The sequence below is a fragment of the Colletotrichum paranaense genome (assembly GCF_030867605.1).
Source record: "Colletotrichum paranaense strain IMI 384185 chromosome Unknown Scaffold_1.1, whole genome shotgun sequence".
NCBI lineage: Eukaryota > Fungi > Ascomycota > Sordariomycetes > Glomerellales > Glomerellaceae > Colletotrichum > Colletotrichum paranaense.
In genome coordinates, this window is record NW_026848959.1 from 3275158 (window position 1) to 3294457 (window position 19300).

General features: G+C 52.3%; 7 protein-coding genes across 7 annotated transcripts; 5 read left to right on the plus strand and 2 right to left on the minus strand.

The window, feature by feature from the left end:
• Positions 1 to 311: 311 nt before the first annotated feature.
• Positions 312 to 3271, plus strand: CPAR01_01161 (glycosyl hydrolase family 3 N terminal domain-containing protein; the record flags this gene model as incomplete). The annotated part of the gene is made up of 7 exons (XM_060485450.1): positions 312 to 509; positions 564 to 689; positions 741 to 999; positions 1049 to 1268; positions 1328 to 2630; positions 2680 to 3170; positions 3223 to 3271. The coding sequence occupies 7 exons, from the start codon at positions 312 to 314 to the stop codon at positions 3269 to 3271; spliced, it is 2646 nt and encodes an 881-aa protein (XP_060356307.1).
• Positions 3272 to 5835: 2564 nt separating this feature from the next.
• CPAR01_01162 (calcineurin-like phosphoesterase) lies at positions 5836 to 8012 on the plus strand (the record flags this gene model as incomplete). The annotated part of the gene is made up of 2 exons (XM_060485451.1): positions 5836 to 6210; positions 6267 to 8012. The coding sequence occupies 2 exons, from the start codon at positions 5836 to 5838 to the stop codon at positions 8010 to 8012; spliced, it is 2121 nt and encodes a 706-aa protein (XP_060356308.1).
• Positions 8013 to 8980: 968 nt separating this feature from the next.
• On the plus strand, positions 8981 to 10576 carry CPAR01_01163 (uncharacterized protein; the record flags this gene model as incomplete). Its single annotated transcript, XM_060485452.1, has 1 exon — positions 8981 to 10576. One exon carries the CDS (start codon positions 8981 to 8983, stop codon positions 10574 to 10576), a length of 1596 nt encoding a protein of 531 aa, XP_060356309.1.
• Positions 10577 to 12084: 1508 nt separating this feature from the next.
• On the plus strand, positions 12085 to 13989 carry CPAR01_01164 (cytochrome P450; the record flags this gene model as incomplete). Its single annotated transcript, XM_060485453.1, has 5 exons — positions 12085 to 12135; positions 12223 to 13131; positions 13187 to 13501; positions 13605 to 13771; positions 13827 to 13989. 5 exons carry the CDS (start codon positions 12085 to 12087, stop codon positions 13987 to 13989), a joined length of 1605 nt encoding a protein of 534 aa, XP_060356310.1.
• Positions 13990 to 14339: 350 nt separating this feature from the next.
• Positions 14340 to 15517, minus strand: CPAR01_01165 (uncharacterized protein; the record flags this gene model as incomplete). Its single annotated transcript, XM_060485454.1, has 2 exons — positions 14340 to 15127; positions 15181 to 15517. The coding sequence occupies 2 exons, from the start codon at positions 15515 to 15517 to the stop codon at positions 14340 to 14342; spliced, it is 1125 nt and encodes a 374-aa protein (XP_060356311.1).
• A 495-nt stretch (positions 15518 to 16012) lies between these two features.
• CPAR01_01166 (methyltransferase domain-containing protein) lies at positions 16013 to 16978 on the minus strand (the record flags this gene model as incomplete). The annotated part of the gene is made up of 1 exon (XM_060485455.1): positions 16013 to 16978. One exon carries the CDS (start codon positions 16976 to 16978, stop codon positions 16013 to 16015), a length of 966 nt encoding a protein of 321 aa, XP_060356312.1.
• A 773-nt stretch (positions 16979 to 17751) lies between these two features.
• CPAR01_01167 (uncharacterized protein) lies at positions 17752 to 19255 on the plus strand (the record flags this gene model as incomplete). The annotated part of the gene is made up of 3 exons (XM_060485456.1): positions 17752 to 18261; positions 18311 to 18454; positions 18509 to 19255. 3 exons carry the CDS (start codon positions 17752 to 17754, stop codon positions 19253 to 19255), a joined length of 1401 nt encoding a protein of 466 aa, XP_060356313.1.
• Positions 19256 to 19300: the final 45 nt, after the last annotated feature.

The following is a 19300-nucleotide window of genomic DNA, read 5'->3' on the forward strand; positions in this document are numbered from 1 at the left end:
TTCCGTGGCTCTCGTTATCAGTCCCGTTTCTTTACTTCCTTCTGCAACTAGACCCATATTGCCTCATCTTCATTGACCATCTTTCATTAAGACGGGTAAATGTCGGGCTCATGTGAGCTTTCGTGCTTGAGGTTTGCCTGCACTTCGGGTCTCATATAAGTCTTACATACGTCCATCACCATTTTCTATTTGGCGTATGCTCTATTCCACAGCCGCCTGTTCTACCATACCCTTCAAAGACTAGCCTCTGCTAGAGAGTGACTCCGGCAAGAAAGAATCACATAGCTATTGCGCTGGGGACGTTCATCAAGATGAGCACCGTGACAGACAGTCAAGCGGGGCGCGATGTTGAGGCACCCATCTCTTCGCCCGAAACCGAGACGAGCAACTCGACGCCGAACACGGTGTTTTCTCCGCCATACAGTCCCCCACAGAAGATCCAGCAACTTTTGAGAGACACAAGAGTTGCAGCAAGAAAGAAGTTAGATCAGCTGACCCTGGAAGAGAAGGTATGGCCAAAACAGTCATCCTTGGAACAGAGTGCTTCCATTAACAGTACATAGGTCTCGCTGCTTACCGCCGCAGATTTCTGGAGGACAAAGGCTATACCATCCAAGAGCATACCGTCAGTGAAGACATCAGATGGGCCAAACGGTGCCCGTGGTGGTATCTTTGTCGGCGGGACCAAGGTTTGTCGCACTTATCAACCATGTCCTCAACTGAGTAGCTAATTCTGGTAGGCTGCTCTTTTCCCCTGCGGAGTCTCCCTAGCGGCAACCTGGAACAAGGACCTACTCTACGAGGTTGGCCAACACCTTGCCGATGAGGCGAAAGCACGATCTGCGAACATTCTGCTGGCACCGACAGTCTGTATGCATCGGCATCCCTTGGGCGGGCGTAACTTCGAGTCTTTCTCGGAGGACCCTCTTCTGACTGGCAAATTGGCTGCCCAGTATGTTCGTGGCTTGCAGGATAAGGGCGTGGCCGCAACCATCAAGCGTTTGTGCATTGGATTCCTAAGGAAATCAATCTTTCTAACATCTAACAGACTTCGTTGGCAATGAGCAAGAGACGCACAGACTGACGATAGATTCTATAATCCAAGAACGTCCCTTGCGCGAGATTTACCTACGACCATTTGAGATTGCTGTACGAGAGGCGAATCCATGGGCTCTTATGTCCTCATACAATCTTGTCAACGGCGTACATGCAGACATGCACAACCTGGTACTGAGGGATATTCTTAGAGGCGAGTGGGGTTACGATGGGTAAGAGAAACTCGATCATTCCCTTCCTTATGCTTCCTGCTTGCTGACTTTGTTTTTAGAACCGTCGTGTCTGACTGGGGCGGCACAAACTCGACCGCAGAGTCCATTATCGCAGGGTGCGATGTCGAGTTCCCCTACTCCCCCAACTGGCGTTTTGACAAGGTGATTGAGGCCTTGAATGAGGGTAAAGTGACCCTAGAAGACATCAACCGCGCCGCAGAGAACGTCCTCACGCTTGTCGAGCGACTTAAAGGCGATGACATGTCAGCAGAACTGCCAGAGAGAGAAGACAATCGCGAGTCGACGCGCTGTCTGATCCGCACTGCTGGGGCTGAGGGCCTGACGCTCCTCAAAAACGATGGCGCAGTCCTTCCCTTGAACCGCAAGACAACCAAAGTTGCCGTTATTGGGCCAAACGCAAACCGAGCTATTGCCGGTGGAGGAGGAAGTGCAAGCTTGAATCCTTACTACAGAACACTTCCACTGGACAGTATCCGCGCAACTTCTGAGCAAGAGGTTACTTTCGCTCAAGGCTGCCACATTTACAAATGGCTCCCAGTAGCGTCGCCGTACTGTACCGAAAAGTCAGGCAAGCCCGGCGTCAACATCGATTGGTACTCTGGGGACAAGTTTAAAGGCGAAGTGGTTGTTGTGCAGCGACGAGTGAATACGGATTTGTTTCTATGGGATTCCGCACCCCTAGCAGAGATTGGTCCCGAGTGGTCAGCAGTCGCGACGACTTACCTTACGCCAAAAAGTACTGGAAAGCATACAGTCAGCTTCATGAGCGTTGGTCCTGGCAAGTTGTATGTAAACGGAAAGCTTGCTCTGGATCTCTGGGACTGGACCGAGGAAGGGGAAGCCATGTTTGATGGGTCTGTGGACTATCTCGTCGACGTCGACATGGAGGCTGGTAAGCCTGTGGAGCTGAAAGTCGAGATGACCAACGAGCTTCGCCCGTTGGCGAAGCAGAAACAGTTTGGCATAACGCACAAGTATGGAGGGTGCCGTATTGGCTTCAAGGAAGAAGACCAAGTTGATTTCCTCCAGGAGGCCGTGGATGCGGCTAAGGGGGCTGACGTAGCAGTTGTCATTGTTGGTTTGGATGCAGAGTGGGAGTCCGAGGGCTACGACAGGCAGACTATGGATCTACCTTCCGACGGTAGTCAGGATCGGCTCATCGAAGCAGTGGTCAAAGCGAACCCTCGTACTGTTGTCGTCAACCAGTCCGGTACACCTGTGACTATGCCTTGGGTCGACCAGGTTCCGGCCATTATTCAGGGATGGTACCAGGGACAAGAGGCCGGCAATGCCTTGGCCGACGTCTTGTTCGGCATTAAATCCCCGAGTGGAAAGCTTCCGGTAAGTCATTTGCTCCTCATATATGCATATGTGCTGACAATCGTGGGAGTCAACCTTCCCTAAGCGCATTCAGGACACCCCGGCTTACAATAATTGGCCTGGCGAGAACCTGAAGGTCAACTACGGCGAAGGCCTATACATTGGGTACCGCCACTACGAGCGAGCAAGAATCGAGCCGCTGTTCCCCTTTGGTCACGGTCTTTCCTACACAACTTTCGAGTACGGCCGTCCATCAATCAGCACAAAGACCCTCACATCTCGGGGCACAATCGAGGTCATTTTTGCAATTAGCAATGTTGGCTCGGTACCTGGTTCCGAGGCTGTGCAGATCTATGTGCGGGATGACAAGTCCAGGCTACCCCGCCCGGAGAAAGAGCTTGTCGCTTTTGAGAAGGTGTTCCTAGAAGCTGGGGAAACGAAGCACCTCACCATTCACCTCGACAAGTATGCCGTGGGCTACTATGACACCTCGGTCCCGGGCTGGGTCGCCGAGGAGGGCACCTTCAAGATCCTTATCGGCGCATCATCTGCTGATATCAAGTGAGTCGTCCAAGATTAAGCATGATGAAAACAGACTAACCCGGTTTTCAAGACACTCCGTTCAGTTCGAAGTCAAGGACTCATTCAACTGGGTCTTTTAGTCTGTGCTTCCTGGTGCTATTTGATACTCATCACACCATATCATCCATTCTTTTCCTGTATATCTGCTTGATCTCAGTGTTTCTTCGTGATCGGCTGGAGAAATTTATGTAGATAGGAGCCATGCCAATCCATCGAAGCATACGGACAAGACCTATTCTCAACGAATCTATCTTCACATCACTGGCTCGCCTACCTCAAGTAAGAGAGGCTAAAAGCTGATTGACACAAAGAACGGCTTGTAGACATTAAGATAGCTTCGGGAGAGCTAGCACGAGACTTGACTGCAAGCTTTCGCTAGCTGCGCGGAAAGTGGCTGCTGAGCCTTGGGTGCAATATAAGTCCGTACTTCTGTCTACCCGTGACCTCGGCTGTTTTGTCAAAGAGACGCCAGGGAGGTTGTCGCCAAACCAGTCGGCTGGAGGACATTTCCCAATGGACGGTACACCACTCTCACGGCACCGTTAAAGATGGGCTATTGTTAGACGGTGGAGTCCAGAATCTCGGGAGGCTTCTTCCATATTTCCTAGAATGGCTTCGTGGGCGCGGACTCTCCGAGCCTCTGCCTCACCTTATCTTGCATCGCGAGGCGGGGAAATGGGAGAACCTTGGTTTCACCCGCCTCGCGTGCTCTACTAATCTCGTTCTTCCCCCCACGTATGCGTGATGCCATACCATATCGCTCGCAAAAGTCGTCATCAGGTACACCCTTCTGTGTCATGCCCACGCGTGACTGCCGCCTTTCCAGCTCTGGAGACCGTCCTAGATACTACCACGTGTATGTCGACACCACACATGAAGAACTCCATCGTCTTTGAGCTGGAGCATTGGTGGAAAGATACGAGCCTGTCGACCGAGAAGTCATCAGGACCTTGAGCATTAGGGAAAGAGGTTAGTGCCAGAGAAGTTGGGGGTGTCTTTTTGCTGTCACACCCATTCGTCTCCCTTTATTACGAACTGGCGGTGTATATCAATGATTGCATGTGGTTGCGTGTGATGCGTCGTAACCATGGATCTCTTCTTGATGGTAAGGTCGTGTTCAGGAACCTGACTTGGAGGGCAGGATGACTTTGAGAGCGAGTCACTATGCAGCCGGTGATGGCGTCGTAACAGTAGGTAACGCTTCGATAACCGGATGAATAAGCCGTTGACGTTCTAGGTGGTCATGGGGGATGGTATTGTAGTAGGTGCCCCCCCTCCTCGCTTGTCTCCGGGGGCGTGGAAGAAAGGTGGAGGGTTCGGAGGCTTGCAAGGGAGAGACGGGTGATGTCTCGGTCCGGCTAAGTTATGGTCGGGACACGGTATGTGGCTTTGGTGTGCTTTGGGCTTGATTATCCGCCATCGGGAGCTGTATGGATGGGTGTAGGGGGTGAGACTGGTGCAAGTACGTGATGGGTGGTGGTGATGGCTTCGTTTACACGTCTGGCTGCACTTCCTGATCGAAGACTGGAACTATCTTGAAGGGCAACGTCGACTTCCTCATATTGCCGAACAGTAGCAGAATCCTTGTACGATTAGACGAGGATTAGTTGATGGGAGATGACTGGACTGATGTGAAGCCTTCAGAACTGGTGGTGTTGAGAACCTGCTTGACGATCTCACTCGAGATGTCTCAATTTTCAAGGTTGTCGGCACTGCATTCCGGGGCGCTGCGGCAATGCGATCCGTCCTCGAAGCTTGGTGTCAATGGAAGTGCAGAGGGAAAGGCACCCTCAGGGAATCCTCTGTTCGAGAAGCTTTCCGTCTTGGACTGATGTTTCTTTCCTACGGCAGGGAACCCCTCGTGCCCCTCCAAGAAGCGGCCCGCCCAGGCCTTGTTCGTGCGGGCAAGTTTCCTCGGCTGACTAAGTCGGGACAAGACAAAGGACGTTAAGCTGGCCAGCACGCAGTATGGAGTACCTATGTACCTATGGAAAAGGGGGTGGGGCTTCCTCAAGCTGTCAAAGTGGGGCCGTGTTCAGCGACGTTTCCAGTGCATCAAGGTCTTCGGGGCTTCTACGAATAGCAGTCTAGCGGGGTGCTTTTCTTCCTTTCTGGGGGGATTGCCGGGGCCATCCTGTATGAATCCTGTCGCGATTCGTGAATTGATTCGATTGTCGCCACGCGTCGACTTTCTCCTTTTCCCAGTTGCGACAAGACATCACTATTTCGTTTCGTGGCATTTCAATGCAGGTGTCTAATAGCTTGTGTGCACTGGTAGACCATCGGCTTTCTTTCTAACCATCTTAATTCGGGTTCTTTTTTTTGAAGGGTTCTGCAATACCATCTCGTCTCTAACGGTGTATTTCCGTACGAATACATAGACAAGGCTCTATTATAACCTATTAATCCATCTCCAAACGAAGCTACCGACGACGATCGCGCGCGAGCTCCCGAAGAGCCACTCACACGCCCACATACCAGACACTGGCATACGCAAGCTCGCCCACCTTTGCACGTTTGGTCGGGATTGCGGCACTGATCCATTCCAGAGGGGGCCCCAGGGGAAGTGGGAAATCAGGTAAGGGATACAGACACGGGGCTGCAGGGGAATGGCAGCAGCCCGGGCTAGCCAAGCACCAGCAGCATGGCTCCGCCTTACAGCAACGGCAATGGCTACGCCTACAAGGGGTCCAAGAAGCCTGCATCCGCGTCTGCATCTCTCCCGTTCCAACATTACTACAATGACGACAGCTTCCGCGCCCGTTTGAGACCGTTGCTCGCGGCCCTACAACGACTACTGAGAACACTTTGGGCCTTTTGGCAAACCCGCGGCCGACGATTGGCGACCGGCATCATGTGGCAGGCTGGCAGGCGGTTGAGACAGAACCTCACTGCGCGCCGCCTCCTGAGCTTCCCGCACCTGCTGGTGTGCCTCTGGGGCATCGTGCTCCTTTGGGGCGAGGGCTGGGTCTTCAAGAGCCGAGTCGCAGAATGCAAATGGAGCAACTGGGAGAACTGGGTAGGTCAATTGCTGCGCGCTGTTGCTGTGAACCGACAATGCTGATTCTTTGATAGCCGGCCGGATCGAGCCCACACCACCTCGTCTTCGTTGCTGACCCCCAAATCACCGATCCGAAATCCTACCCCGGCCGTCCGTGGCCCTTGGAAGACCTGACGGTCCTCATCACCGACAACTACATCCGCAGAGGCTACAGGCAGCTCCAATCGCAGCTACGACCTGACTCCCTCTTCTTTCTGGGCGACCTCTTCGACGGTGGGCGAGAGTGGAAGACTGCGCACAGCGACTTCAAGGACCCTCAATGGGCTGTCAACCGACGACCGAAGAACGAGAAAGATCACGTTAAGGGATGGAACGATAATTATGGCCAGAAATACTGGTTGAAGGAATACGAGCGCTTTGGCGACATCTTTTTTGGAAGCTGGGGGCTAGGCGGCTCCAGGGCCGGCGACTGGCAAAGGGGACGCAAGTTGGTGGCGAGCTTGCCAGGGAACCACGATCTTGGCTTTGGAGACCAGGTGAAGGGCTCTGTGAGAGATCGCTTCAACACGTACTTTGGGGACGTGAATCGTGTCGATGTCATTGGCAACCACTCCATCGTCTCCGTCGATAGCTTGTCGCTGAGCGCCGTTTCGTCAAAGCAAGCCGAGGTCGATTTGAAGGCGATCCATACACCTGCGGACGTATTCCTGAAGGACGTCAAGTTTACCAAGAGAAAGGCCGTGGAGCGAGAGTTGCGCTTCTGGAGGGGCGAAGTGGAAGTTGAGCCCCTAGATCATATCGTGGAGGAGCTGGAAACAGCAGACGCCAAGGTGCCGACTATTGCGCCGGGAGAAGAAGGACCCGATTTTCCTACGATTCTTCTCACCCACGTTCCTCTATACCGAGACCCGGGCACGCCTTGCGGACCGCTGCGAGAGCACTGGCCTCCTACGAAACCGCCAAAGGGGGAGCAAGCGCCTATGATGGACCACCGAAATGCAATTTCTGTCTCGGGCGGTTACCAATACCAAAATGTGCTGAACGAGGACGAGTCTGTCAAGCTCGTGAAGAGCGTTGGCAACATCGTTGGAGTGTTCTCCGGCGATGACCACGACTACTGCGAAGTTGTCCACTCGGCAGAAAAGGACAACGTCCGCGAAATCACCGTGAAGAGTATGAGTATGGCCATGGGAGTGCCTACACCTGGCTTCCTCATGGTCAGTTTGTACAACCCGATTGACGCCAACGGCAAACCCCTTCCTGGCGCACCCAAAAAGACGTTGCAAACACACCTTTGCCTGCTTCCGAACCAGCTGGCGACATACGCGAAGTATGCCGGGCTTGCCTTTGTCACCATCGTTGCGATTAGCATAAGATCGTTCCTCGTGCCGGTCCTGAACTTGACACCCTTTGCTTTGCATGACGAACAGCCGCAGGGCGCCATATTGCCGACCATCAAGGACAAGGTCGAAGATGATGGCACTTACAGCATGCACTCGACATCGGCATCTTCCGGATCTCGATTCCTTACCGGCCAGTCATCCCGGACTAGGAGCGGATCCATCCGCTCCAACGGGGCTACTCCAGCGCCGCCGCCAAGAACCAAGTTGAAGAAGCAATGGGGAGCGCCACACCGGGCGCCGCGGATCGAGATTTTTGCAGATGAGTATGGAACTGGCATGCCGCGTTTGACGTGGAAAGCGGCGTCTCAGCGGTCGAGGACGACAATCGGCCGTGTCGCTCGCGAGATCGGTGCCTCGACATGGAGGGTTGTTTGGATGGTTGTCTTGTTTTGGGCCTATCTTGCATATAAGGGGTAGAAGGGCTGCGGTGTGCTCCGCCTCTTAAGCGTGTACAATTATCGGAACATGGGACGGCATTCGAAAAGAAGGGATCCCATCAGCATTCAGCGAGTTTGCATTGTTTTAGCTATTTGACTGGAGGATGCTGGAGAGTTCTTTGGGTTACATAAAAAGAAGGTCCGTCGTCTTTGTTCATTTGTGTATCATAGCTCGGGACGACGGGCCAGAGAGTACTGTATTGATGATCCAAATTTTGATGGGTATTTTTGAAACGAATAGGCTTTGAGGAATCAGATGCTCAATGCCTTGTGCCGGTCGCTTCAATTCCTGCGTCTTCGATTCTGTGTCTCTGACATTCTAGTAGCTGGGGCTATACAAGTCTTGATCCCATAGTAGGCTGATTCCTTCTCCGTCTTGGGTTTCCCGGCAAACTTGGAGCGGGCATGGTTCGGCTTCTGTGAAAAGCTTTATTCTATCGAACCTCTTTGCTTCTCGACTACAACATATTTGCTGATGATTACGGGAGGTAACGCCAGACTGGGAAATACGAATGCCTGGCAAAGGTCACAGAACTGCCATCGAATCGGTTGGGTTTCGATCCTCACTCAAAACACCAGTCAAGCAACCCGGCGGCTGTGTGCCTCCGGTGCTTCTGTGTCGGTCAGGGGCGGAAGGCACGATGTCGGCATAAGGAAGGAGGTATCACATGGTTCAGGGCCCTTCTTACCCTTTCCACAATTCACCAAGCCTTCCAAACCAGTCGACTGATTTCTTTCCCTTCTCCCTCCTCCTCGACCGAAATGTTCGAGCGCTGCACGCAATCTTCGCATCTGACATCAAGTCACCCAAATTCCAATCATCCCGACTTCTAATCCAACGTCCGGTATCCTCCTAGGTACGTCATCCAACCTCTTCAGCTCTGATTCTTCACTTGCTGACAAAATTCAGATTCTACTGCTGCGCCGTTGCCTAGAAGCTGTCAAATCATGCCTCCGCCCGTCAATCTCCCGACTCCAGCTGCCGGCGACACCTTCGCACACAATGGGAACTTGAAGATTACCAACGCTGCAGCGAACATCTTCGTTGTGTATGACTTCGATGCAAAGAAGGCCGACCGATCAACCTCGAGTCTCACCGTAGAGTTTGTCATGGGAAACGTCTATCTCATCGACGCTTCGCTATGCAGTTACTGGGAAAGCAACCGTATTTTTGGTAGTCTCGTCAAAGGACTCGGGCTTCCTTTCGAAGGTTGGTTTGAAGGCAACATCTCTATTGACACAGTATACAATGACATCGTATGTGTTGTCGATGGACGACTCCCCACGTGCTGCTCGATCGGCACCATTGCTGGCAATTTGGTCACCGTTGCTGACCTCACCACTTCTGGTGGTTTCGGGCAAACGCAGCCTCCCAGTGTCGCAACCAACTACGTTTATGGATGCCGCCTACTCGAATCCCATCTATCATACGGCGGTGGCCTTCAAAGGGCTAGCTCTGCCTGGGCCTCGATGACATTCGCTCCTGCAAGGCCATCCAGCTTGCCCACAAAAGAGCTTCCACTCCCCATCCAGAACAGTACTTCCGGCACCAGTCATACCGTCAAGACGAGCTTCATAGATCGCCATGATGCTCCAGGATTTCGAAAAGCCGAACAGGAGGAGAAGAAGTTGAGATGCGGCGTGGACGACTCGACCTTGCGTGTTATCTCTGGCCAAACGACTGCCACCGCAGAACAAGGAATGGTTCAAGTACCAAGCTTGTACACTCAGCAGGCAGACAAGAGCCCAGCAATTCAGCACGATGGTATTTCTGATCCAAGCTCCCCACGCTTGATGTGCGCAAATTGTTGCAGAGGAGGCCACGAGGCTAAGGACTGTATCGGACCGGTGGATGTTGACGGTTTCATAGCTGCTTGCCCAATATGCAATGTGCGCGACCACATCTTTTCCAGTTGTAGCAAACTGCTTGAGACGAAGAAGAAGGCCAAGAGAGCCCTGCAATTCTTATATCTCGTTCAGCGTCGACAGAACAGGGCCCCCATTCTAGCGACCACTTGCTGGATAGCTGTTTGGGCCGCACAAGGCTGCTCCAGAATACAGCTACCTCATACGAAGGAGTTCGCCCGGATGGTTGGCCACGGGCTGATCCCAGGTTACCCAGACTGGCGAACTTATGACTACTCCGCACCTTTGTCGCCGCGAGACTCGACCAATGTCGCCTTACTTCGGGATCCAAGTACCGAGTATGAATACGGAAGACCATCTGGTCTGTTCCCAGGGACGCAAGGCATTTCCATACGTCAGGGCTACAACGCGGTCAGGGCCAAGATGCAGAGGTTGGGCATCAATCTTTTACCAAATGCCCCAAACCCGGCAGTTTTTTCGAGGAAGATGAAGAAGCAAGCCAAGCGGGATCAAGTCAAGCGAGATCATACCAAAACGACACTGGTTCAAGGAGATGGCAGCCGCTTTGCAACAGGGGCAAACTGCACCATTGTTCAGAAGTCTCTTCCAGCTTTGCCAGCAAAACCGGTCTTTACCAGCCCCACGATCGTCAACATCAAGCAAGAAGCCATCGATTAACGTTTGGACCGTCGTCACTTGCGGTCGGTCGCTTTGACATGTTGTCTCCTCATTGTATTATGTTCTAGCTCATGGAGGGAAGTTGCTCATTGTGAGAATGAGGAGGCGATAAATTGCGCCAGAGTTGGCTTGAGGATTACCGACCTAGCCATAAGTTGCTTTATGCTTGTGACTTAGCTAGAGGATATCGTACTTGTTGCGCTTTTCTTCATGGAGTTTTGATGATTGCATTCTCGATCACTTGCACGCTTCTGTGCCGTCCACCAGCCATGTCGTTAATTTCCCCAGACTGCCATAGGCGAAAGGTTCTGCATGTTCCAAAATAGGCTGTGAATTGCAATCGTGATCTTGAGATGAGAAAGTACATCAGATCAGAGTGCTTGAGAGAGACTCTAAAGACGGTCCACGTAGCACATCGGTCTCGTTAAAACGACACCTTGGGTTCAATAAGGCTCGATATGAAGAGAATCAGGGAGATAAGGAGCATCCATATATTCAAGAACAAACCGCTTACTTAAATGAGTTCATGTGATGGAGAAGAATTAAAGGAGCTAGGGGCCCAAGGACGTAGGAGGTTTGCTTTTGCTGGTAGGTGGGAGAAACATGAAGAGGGGGAAAATATGCAAATCGAACCCAGAGCCTTTGAAAAGACTTTCAAAAAGTACGCCGGTCTTGGAGCAGGTCACATAGCTTCTCTTGATTGCCTGTCCGAAGATAAAATCTGCTGAATTATTGGGATATGTGTACCCCATTACAAACGTATTTGAGGGAAAGGCAGACCATAGAGCCTTCCAAGTTGCGTGATCTGCCTCGCCACAACGGCTTTGGCCCATTCAGGTCTATCCCATAGTCCTTTAACCTTCATCTTCCACCATGATTGTGAGTCGCGCTTATATGATTTTCGCCGTAACTGCAAAGTGACTGGGCTCTAGAAGCTGGCGACGCGGAGAGGGTACTTGGCATCTGAACGGCCATCGTCAACGACATGATTCTCTGCGTGTTCGCGTTCGTTCGGCACGGCAACCGATTCGCCAGCCCTCGTATCTCGGACTGGAGAGACAAGCCGATGGCAACGTCAGCCCGGGATTACCGTCTGAAACGAACCGGCAGGAATAGATAGCTCTCCCCGGTCCCAAAGGTGTGGTCGCTTGCCGAACCCCTCACGACGTTGACTGCGGCAAGGTTCGTGCCCCCTTTTTTCGTCTGATTTGCTCTTCAGGACCACGATAATTTCACAAGCTATGACCAAGATATTCTCGGCCATTGAAACGTTGCACGATGGCTTCGGTTCAGGGATTCGTACTCGGCATGACGAACTTATCCAGGCTGAGCTGGCTGGGTTCATGGATGCGTGGTGCGCGGCGAATGGGAAAGTCTACATGAAGTTTTGCTTGTCCAGAAGCTTTAATATCTGAGGTTGTCTCGTAAATATCCGGATCATTTGCTCTCAATTTAAGTGTCTATCTTTTGCCCTGAACCGACTTGATTTGAAGTGCCGCTTTAAGAGTATGGCCATCATCAACATCATGATCCAGGCTTCGTGCCTTGGCTTCGCCTTTGTAAGTATTGTGCTCTTTATTGACAAGCCTTGTAACTCTATCGAGAATAAGATCTTTTGCCAAGTTCCTTTTCCTGACGCTGGACAGACCATACTTTACATCGTCGCGTACATCATCTACAACCTCTTCTTCCACCCCCTCTGCCGCTTTCCCGGCCCAATCCTCATGCGCGCAACCCGCGCAACATTCTGCTACCGACTCTGGTGCGGCACCCTCTCTTTCGACATGCTTGACCTCCACAGAAAGTATGGCGACGTGGTGCGTATCGCCCCGGATGAGCTGGCGTACGCGGACCCCGCAGCGTGGAAGGAGATCATGGGTCACCGTGCCGGGAGCGTTGCAAGCGGCGGCCAGGCGCCGCTCGAATTTGAGAAGTCGGAGACGTTTTACAGGCCGATTGCGGACCTGCCGAGGGATATCATCACGGCACCTGGCCCGGAACACGCTATGCTAAGGAGGACTTTGAGTCACGGGTTCAGCGATCGGAGTTTGAGGGATCAGCAGCCCGTGATCATGAAGTATGTTGACATCTTTATCGCTAAGCTGCGAGAGTTAGCAGATGTTCCGGTTCAGAAGGCGTACCGAGATGAAGAGGGCGACGAGGATTCTTCCGCGATGGACCTTGGTGAAAAGGGAACGGCAGATCTCGGGGAGCCGGTGAACCTGACGCTCTGGTACAACTACTGCACCTTTGACATCATCGGAGACCTGGCCTTTGGGGAACCGTTTGGGTGCTTGGAGGGAGGGGACTTACATCCCTGGGTGAGGACGATCTTCCAAATGATCCGGCTGGGCGTCGCACTGCAGACGGCGAACCACTTTTCGGTACTGAGCCGGTTCATCACGGCGGTGATGTCGACCAAGGCAATGAGGAACAGGCGGCTGGAGCATCAGGCTATGACGATGGATAAGTTGAAGAGGAGGATTGCGTTAGCGGAGAGGGAAGGGCCGAGGGCGGACTTGATGGAGGGACTGTTGAAGAAGAGGGAGGAGTGGGTGAGTCTAGTTCCTTTCCCATCATATTTTGTATCAGATGATAACATGAACGCAGAACCTTTCGTTGCAACAGCTCGAGGGCAACGCGAGCATCATTATCATTGCGGGCTCCGAGACTACGGCGACGCTGCTTTCGGGGGTGACGTATCTCCTCTTAAAGAACCCCGAAAAGATGCAGAAGCTAGTGAACGAAGTCAGAACGACGTTTGACAAGGAGTCGGATGTCGATCTCAAGTCTGTGAATAAACTGACGTACATGCTCGCGTGCCTGGATGAAGCGCTGCGGTTGTATCCGCCTGTGCCGACTGGTCTTCCTAGGACGGTGCCCGAAGGCGGAGCTATGATCCGCGGGGAGTTTCTTCCAGAGAAGGTGAGTTTTTCGTTATATGCTGTCCTCTGCCGAGGGGGCCGGAGGTTTGTTCCGTTCTCTTGTAGGAGTATCCCAGCTAATGCGAGATCCCTCACCTTCGTAGACGACTCTTGCTGTCCATCAGTGGGCCATGTACCATAACGAGGCCAACTTCAAGAACCCATTTCTCTTCCACCCGGAGAGGTTCCTAGGTGATCCGGAGTATGCTTCTGATCGCAGAGAGGCGTTACAGCCGTTCCACATTGGACCTCGAAATTGCTTGGGACGAAAGTGAGTGCCTCCAGAGTTTCCTCAACTTTGTCTACCTGCTAACATGGCATGATAGCCTCGCGTACGTAGAGATGCGGATCATGCTAGCGAGATTGCTTTGGAGCTTTGACCTGGTTCTGGCGGAGGAGAGCAAGGCTTGGATGGAGACTCAAAAGATTTATACTCTGTGGGAAAAGGGGCCATTGATTGTTTACTTGAAATCTGTCATACGTGACTGAAATCTGGGAGCAGAGACTCCCTAGCTCAGAATATTGAGATCTTGGATGACGCACTACCTCCTTTCAAGTCTCGACTAATCGATTGATTTGTACAAATAACCTCGGTAACACCAACTAGACTATGTTCTGCGCTTGAATTCAATCACAAGAGAGAACAAGACTCACAATTCGATGACATCTGCATAAAATTCAATAGTTTTCTTAAGAGTAATTACGGGCGTCCTTTAGGGCTTACTTTGTAGTTGTTTCCAGTGCTTGCCTTCTCTGAACTTCCTCTGTGAGCTTTCTTCATGCCACCGCTTGAAGCTATATACAAGAACCTGCATTATGTACATTACGGACCGTCCCAACTAATTAGCTTGAAAGTAACTACTCCTAGCCGGCTTCTTCGCCTCGACAAAACTTTCAGAGGTTCCATCAGTCCACGGGCGGCCCGATGAACCGCTAGAGGCACTGATCACATCGCCATGCAATGGTTGCAAGCCGACCTTCCTGTATGCTTCCCAAAGGCTCTTGGACACAGCCAGAGACTCATCGTTGTCTTCGTCGTCATTCGCCTTCAACCAGCCCTTGAACTGGTCGTTCAGCAGGCCGGGGAGTGATTCGATAGCCCCTCCCGTGATCATCTCACCCACCCAGAGGAGCATAGCCGTATAGTAGCGCTTTGTCAAATTCATTATCCGTGTGTTCGTTAGCTCTTCAGTGGGGAAGGCAAGTATGGCTGAGCGGTGGGTCGGTCCGACGGAGATGCCGAAACGGATCTCGTGGTTCTGGGAATGCACTAGTCCAGCGCTTTCCGCGATCTGGGGACCCTCTGGCCATGAGATGTGCGAGAGCATCTCAGCAGCATATCCGAATGGTAATGGAACGCTCCAATTTTCAATGTCATGAGCCTCTTGGAACGTTTTGAGATACGGGTTGTACAACGTCCATGGCGCGTGTTGTCGCCCGTACGCTTCAACGACTAGGTGATCGAGGAAGCGGGTAATGGTGTTGTTCGCGTAGGTGAAAAGAAGTTGGGTTTCAGTTTCCAGGCGCACCCAGTCTACAAACGGCGGTCGGTTCCAAGCGTCCCGAGGATCGATTTGGCCGAGAAAAAGGTATGTTGAAGGAGTGACTTCGGATGTTGTGTCAAAACCTACCGTATGTCAGCAGGAGTACATGTCGAAAATAACACCGAATTCTGCCTACCAAGCTGTCTGCGTAGCGCATTCATAAGTCTGAATAGGGTCATATCCCAATTGAGAACAGGGCCCTCATCCGCCATGGACGGCCTCGTTTGCTGGAAGAACTCGACAATCAACCTATCGATAATGTGGCCCTCCTTGGGGCGAGTGCGGAGTTTCTTCGCATCCCAGTAGAAGAACAGAAAAGCCTCCTTCCAATCAATCCGGCCAGTGTCCATCGCCATGACGCTTCTTCGGGCGGCGGATGTGGTGGAGCCCACATTCGGCTTTTGGGTCATGATTGCTAGTGGAGTTTGAGATCGAGAAGTGCGCGCTTGTGCAGGAAGGAAGTTGGAGAACATTTTTGTTGTTTTTTTGCGAGGCGCGCCAGCCTGATGGGAGGGGCATAAGTACTCCTCTTTCGCCGACTAAGTCCGGGATGATTATCGAAGGATTAAATAGTTCTAGAAGCGGTACAAGCGGGTTCAGCGTCCGAAGGAATGCTGCTTGTTGGAACCAACACGAAAGCGTCCAAATCGGGCAGCCAAAGAGATCCACTCTCGCACAAGTCCCAAACCAGCCAATTAACAAAGAGCCGGCTGTCTATCATTCGGCAAACAAACAATCAAGCAAACACTTGGCATCACCAAATGTCATCCAAACGTTTGGCCCCCCCCCCCTTTGAGAAAACAAGCCCGTTTGCTCCACCGATCCAGGGGTTTAGATAAACCGCGTAAACGCTGAATGGCCTGCTTGCCGCATCGCGATTTGACCAATGATTCACATGCCCCGCAGACGGGCCCAGAACCTCGGACTTGGATGACACTGGACCCTCTACACGCCTCCTCAAATCCGCTTTATTCCTTCTTTTTGACCATAATTAGAGCCCCTGCAACGCCAGTGGTGATGATTTCTTTCCCTGGCTCCATCCCCGCTTCGTGGAGCAAACTCGCGATTTTCCCAACGGCCATCTTGACTACATCACGATCCGTTCCGACATCATCGGGGTGCGCCTCACGCCACCGCGTCACCGGGCTGACCGTCTCTAGGAACCTTTCGACGTGATCTAGACCCAGCTTCTGCTGACCCAAGAAGAACTCCCCGTCCGGTCCGACTGTGCCGTCCTTATTCCAGTCTTTGCGCAGGAAAGCGCTCTCTTCGAATTCCGCCACCGGCGTTTCGAGGTCCCATGGCATCGGTAGCGTCTCGTACATCTTCTCCGCTATGAGGTTACCCGGAGTCATGTACGGCTGGATATACTCGTCACGGAAATCTTGTAGGATCTGCTGCATGCTCGCGGCGTTGGGCATGGATGGGTGAATGTACTTTGAGCTGCTCGTCCAGATGGCCACGGAACCGCCCGGCTTGAGCACGCGGGCAGCGGCAGCCCAGAAGCCGGGCATATCGAACCAGTGCGCCGCGGTAGCGGCTGTGATGAGGTCGACGCTGGCGTCGGCGACGGGCGGGGAGAGGTTGGACCCGAGCTCCTCCGCGGTGGAGACCTCGAAGCGGATCGGCTCCGGGGCCGATGTGACCCCGCCCAGGGCTCGGGCAGCGTCGATCATGCCCACGCTCGGGTCCAGGGCGATGGTCCGTGTAAAGCGCGGGCTGAGCTCACGGGCAACGGTGCCGGGGCCGCAGCCGATGTCGAGAAGGGAGTCTGTTTGGCCGCCTGTTGAGACGTGGTGGTCGTAAATGTAGTTGTAGATCCTTTGGTCGTAGCCCAGCCTGCCTTTGGCGTAAGTAGCGCCTTGCTCCTTTGTGTAGGCACGGAAGGTTTTCTCAACCGGGGCTGGAGTTGGGACGGTTGCGACGTCGGCCATTGTCTCTAAATTTTGGTGGCGAATTCTCCAAAGCTGGTATTAATTGTAAAGGAATAGAATCAGACGTTTATATATGCTTCTACATAATATGACAGTGTTTTCCACAAAATAAACAGCGGAAATTTGATGTGGCCAGCCTGATCTTTATAACTCACATGCGCTCAAGCCGAACTCAACATCTGAGAAGGGCGTTTGACGAACGAGCACCAAAGTCTGCCATGATTGGCGAAAGGCTACCGAGAACGGCCCACCAACATCTTTCCAAAGAGGGATAACCAAGTACAGCAGAGCCAATCAACGACCCCAAAAGACCTCACACTAATCCCGATCAGGGCGACGACTGCGAAGCTGATGCTGTCCCCGCCGACCCGCTGCCGGTCGATGACCTTTTGGTGGCTTGTAAGCCGTCTCGAATCCTTCAGAATCCCGTGTCCGTGTCCGATCCCCTTGAAAATCGAGCCTGACAGCAACCGCCGACGGAATTTCTGACATTTAGTTCAGTCAACCCCCTCGGCTGGAACGCTCTTTTCGTTGGTAGTTGACGAAGCTGACACAAGGGTGTTTGCATGCCTGGAGGCCCTCTCATCTTACCTTACCTTAGACCCGGGAGCCGGACCCGGAGTTGTCTTCTTGAGCCGAAGTCCTTCACCGCAGCATGGTTTACTATGGCGCGCTGAGTAAGGGCTGCCAGCGATGCCGTCAACGCAAAGTCAAGGCACGTGTTTTTGAAACCCGATGACCTCCTCCCTGTGCTTGTAAGTTCTACTTCTAACATGCTTTGGAAAAAGTGCGATCAACGCAAACCGGGATGTCTCAAGTGCGAGAAAGGACAGAAGCCTTGTCCCGGCTATCGGAACTTGACAGACCTTGTCTTTCGGGACGAGCGCCAACGAATCAGGAAGAAGATTGGAAATGAAGCTGGCAGCTCGTCAAAGCCGAGGAATCTGCCAATCAACTACGCGTTGTGCCTCAACATTGAAGATAGGGCGGCCACCTTTTTCTTCACCCACTACACTACTACTGGACCACCGTTCTGTGACTCGTACCAATCATGGCTTGCCAAGACATATCACGAAGAATCTCCTAACAACCTAGTCCGACATAGCATCCAAGCAGTCGGCATGGCTGCTATCTCAAATATCTCTAATGCCCCCAAAATAGTGCTGCGGGCCAAGGAGCGGTATGGACAAGCACTAAAAGCTACTAATGTGGCTCTGTATGACCCTGATCAAGCCACAGCAGATACAACTCTCATGGCAATTCTTCTCCTTGGGCTATTTGTTGTACGGTTGAAACCCCTTCTCCTTCAATAGCCACGACTAACTTGAGCAGACGATAATGTTCGAAAGCTGGAATGATAGCCATGCGTGGACGGCGCATATTGAGGGCGCAACAGCCCTATTGCACCTTCGCGGCAAGGGCCAATTCACTAGAGAGCTTGGAATACAGCTCTACATACAATTCAGACAGCAAATTGTAAGTCCAAACGTAAAGTCATTGAGCGGACCCTACTGAGCCGGTTCCCCGCAGCTTCAAGCCTGTATGCATCGAGGTGTTCCCGTACCCCCTGCCCTTGTGGAGATAACCATGCAATTCGAAGCCAGCCGTCAAGGAACACAGTACAATAGTCTACGTCCAGGGTCCCTAGCAGTACTAGGCTTTAGGCTCGTCAACCTTTCTGCAGCCATGAACACACAACAAATAACAGACGCCAACGCAATCTACCGAATAGCGGTGGACATTGGCAGTGATCTCAACGCCTGGGCGTCAAAATCCTCGCAATCTGATCGGAAGTTCCACGAGATTGAAGCAGATGCATCCAAGAAAGAAAATAACTTCAACGGGAGAGAACATGTGTATAACAGTGTTTGGGGAGCACAAGTCTGGAACAACTGGCGGTCGTTAATGATAGTGACAAACCGTATTATTCTCAACCATGTCGACAAACAGAGCTTCGAGAACAACGAACTCAAAGAGATAATGCGGTTCCACAGCATCTCGGTTATCCAAAGTCTTTCTGCCGATATATGTATATCTACACCTAGTCTATCTGGTACCCCACGTCAGTACCAACATCATCCCGAAAATCACTGCATTATGGGAATGGAGCTAACAACTATCCTAGGAGCACCTTCCATGATCTGGCCATTGCACATCGTCTCTCAAGAAGAACTAAATGTACCAAATGTACGATCTTGGGCAGTCGAGCAACTAGTAGGTATCAGAAAGTCGATGGGCATAAAGCAAGCTGCTGTTCTGGCAAACACGATGGGCTGAAAATGCTGGTTTTGGAGACACCCACTTTCGCACAGCGATAGACAA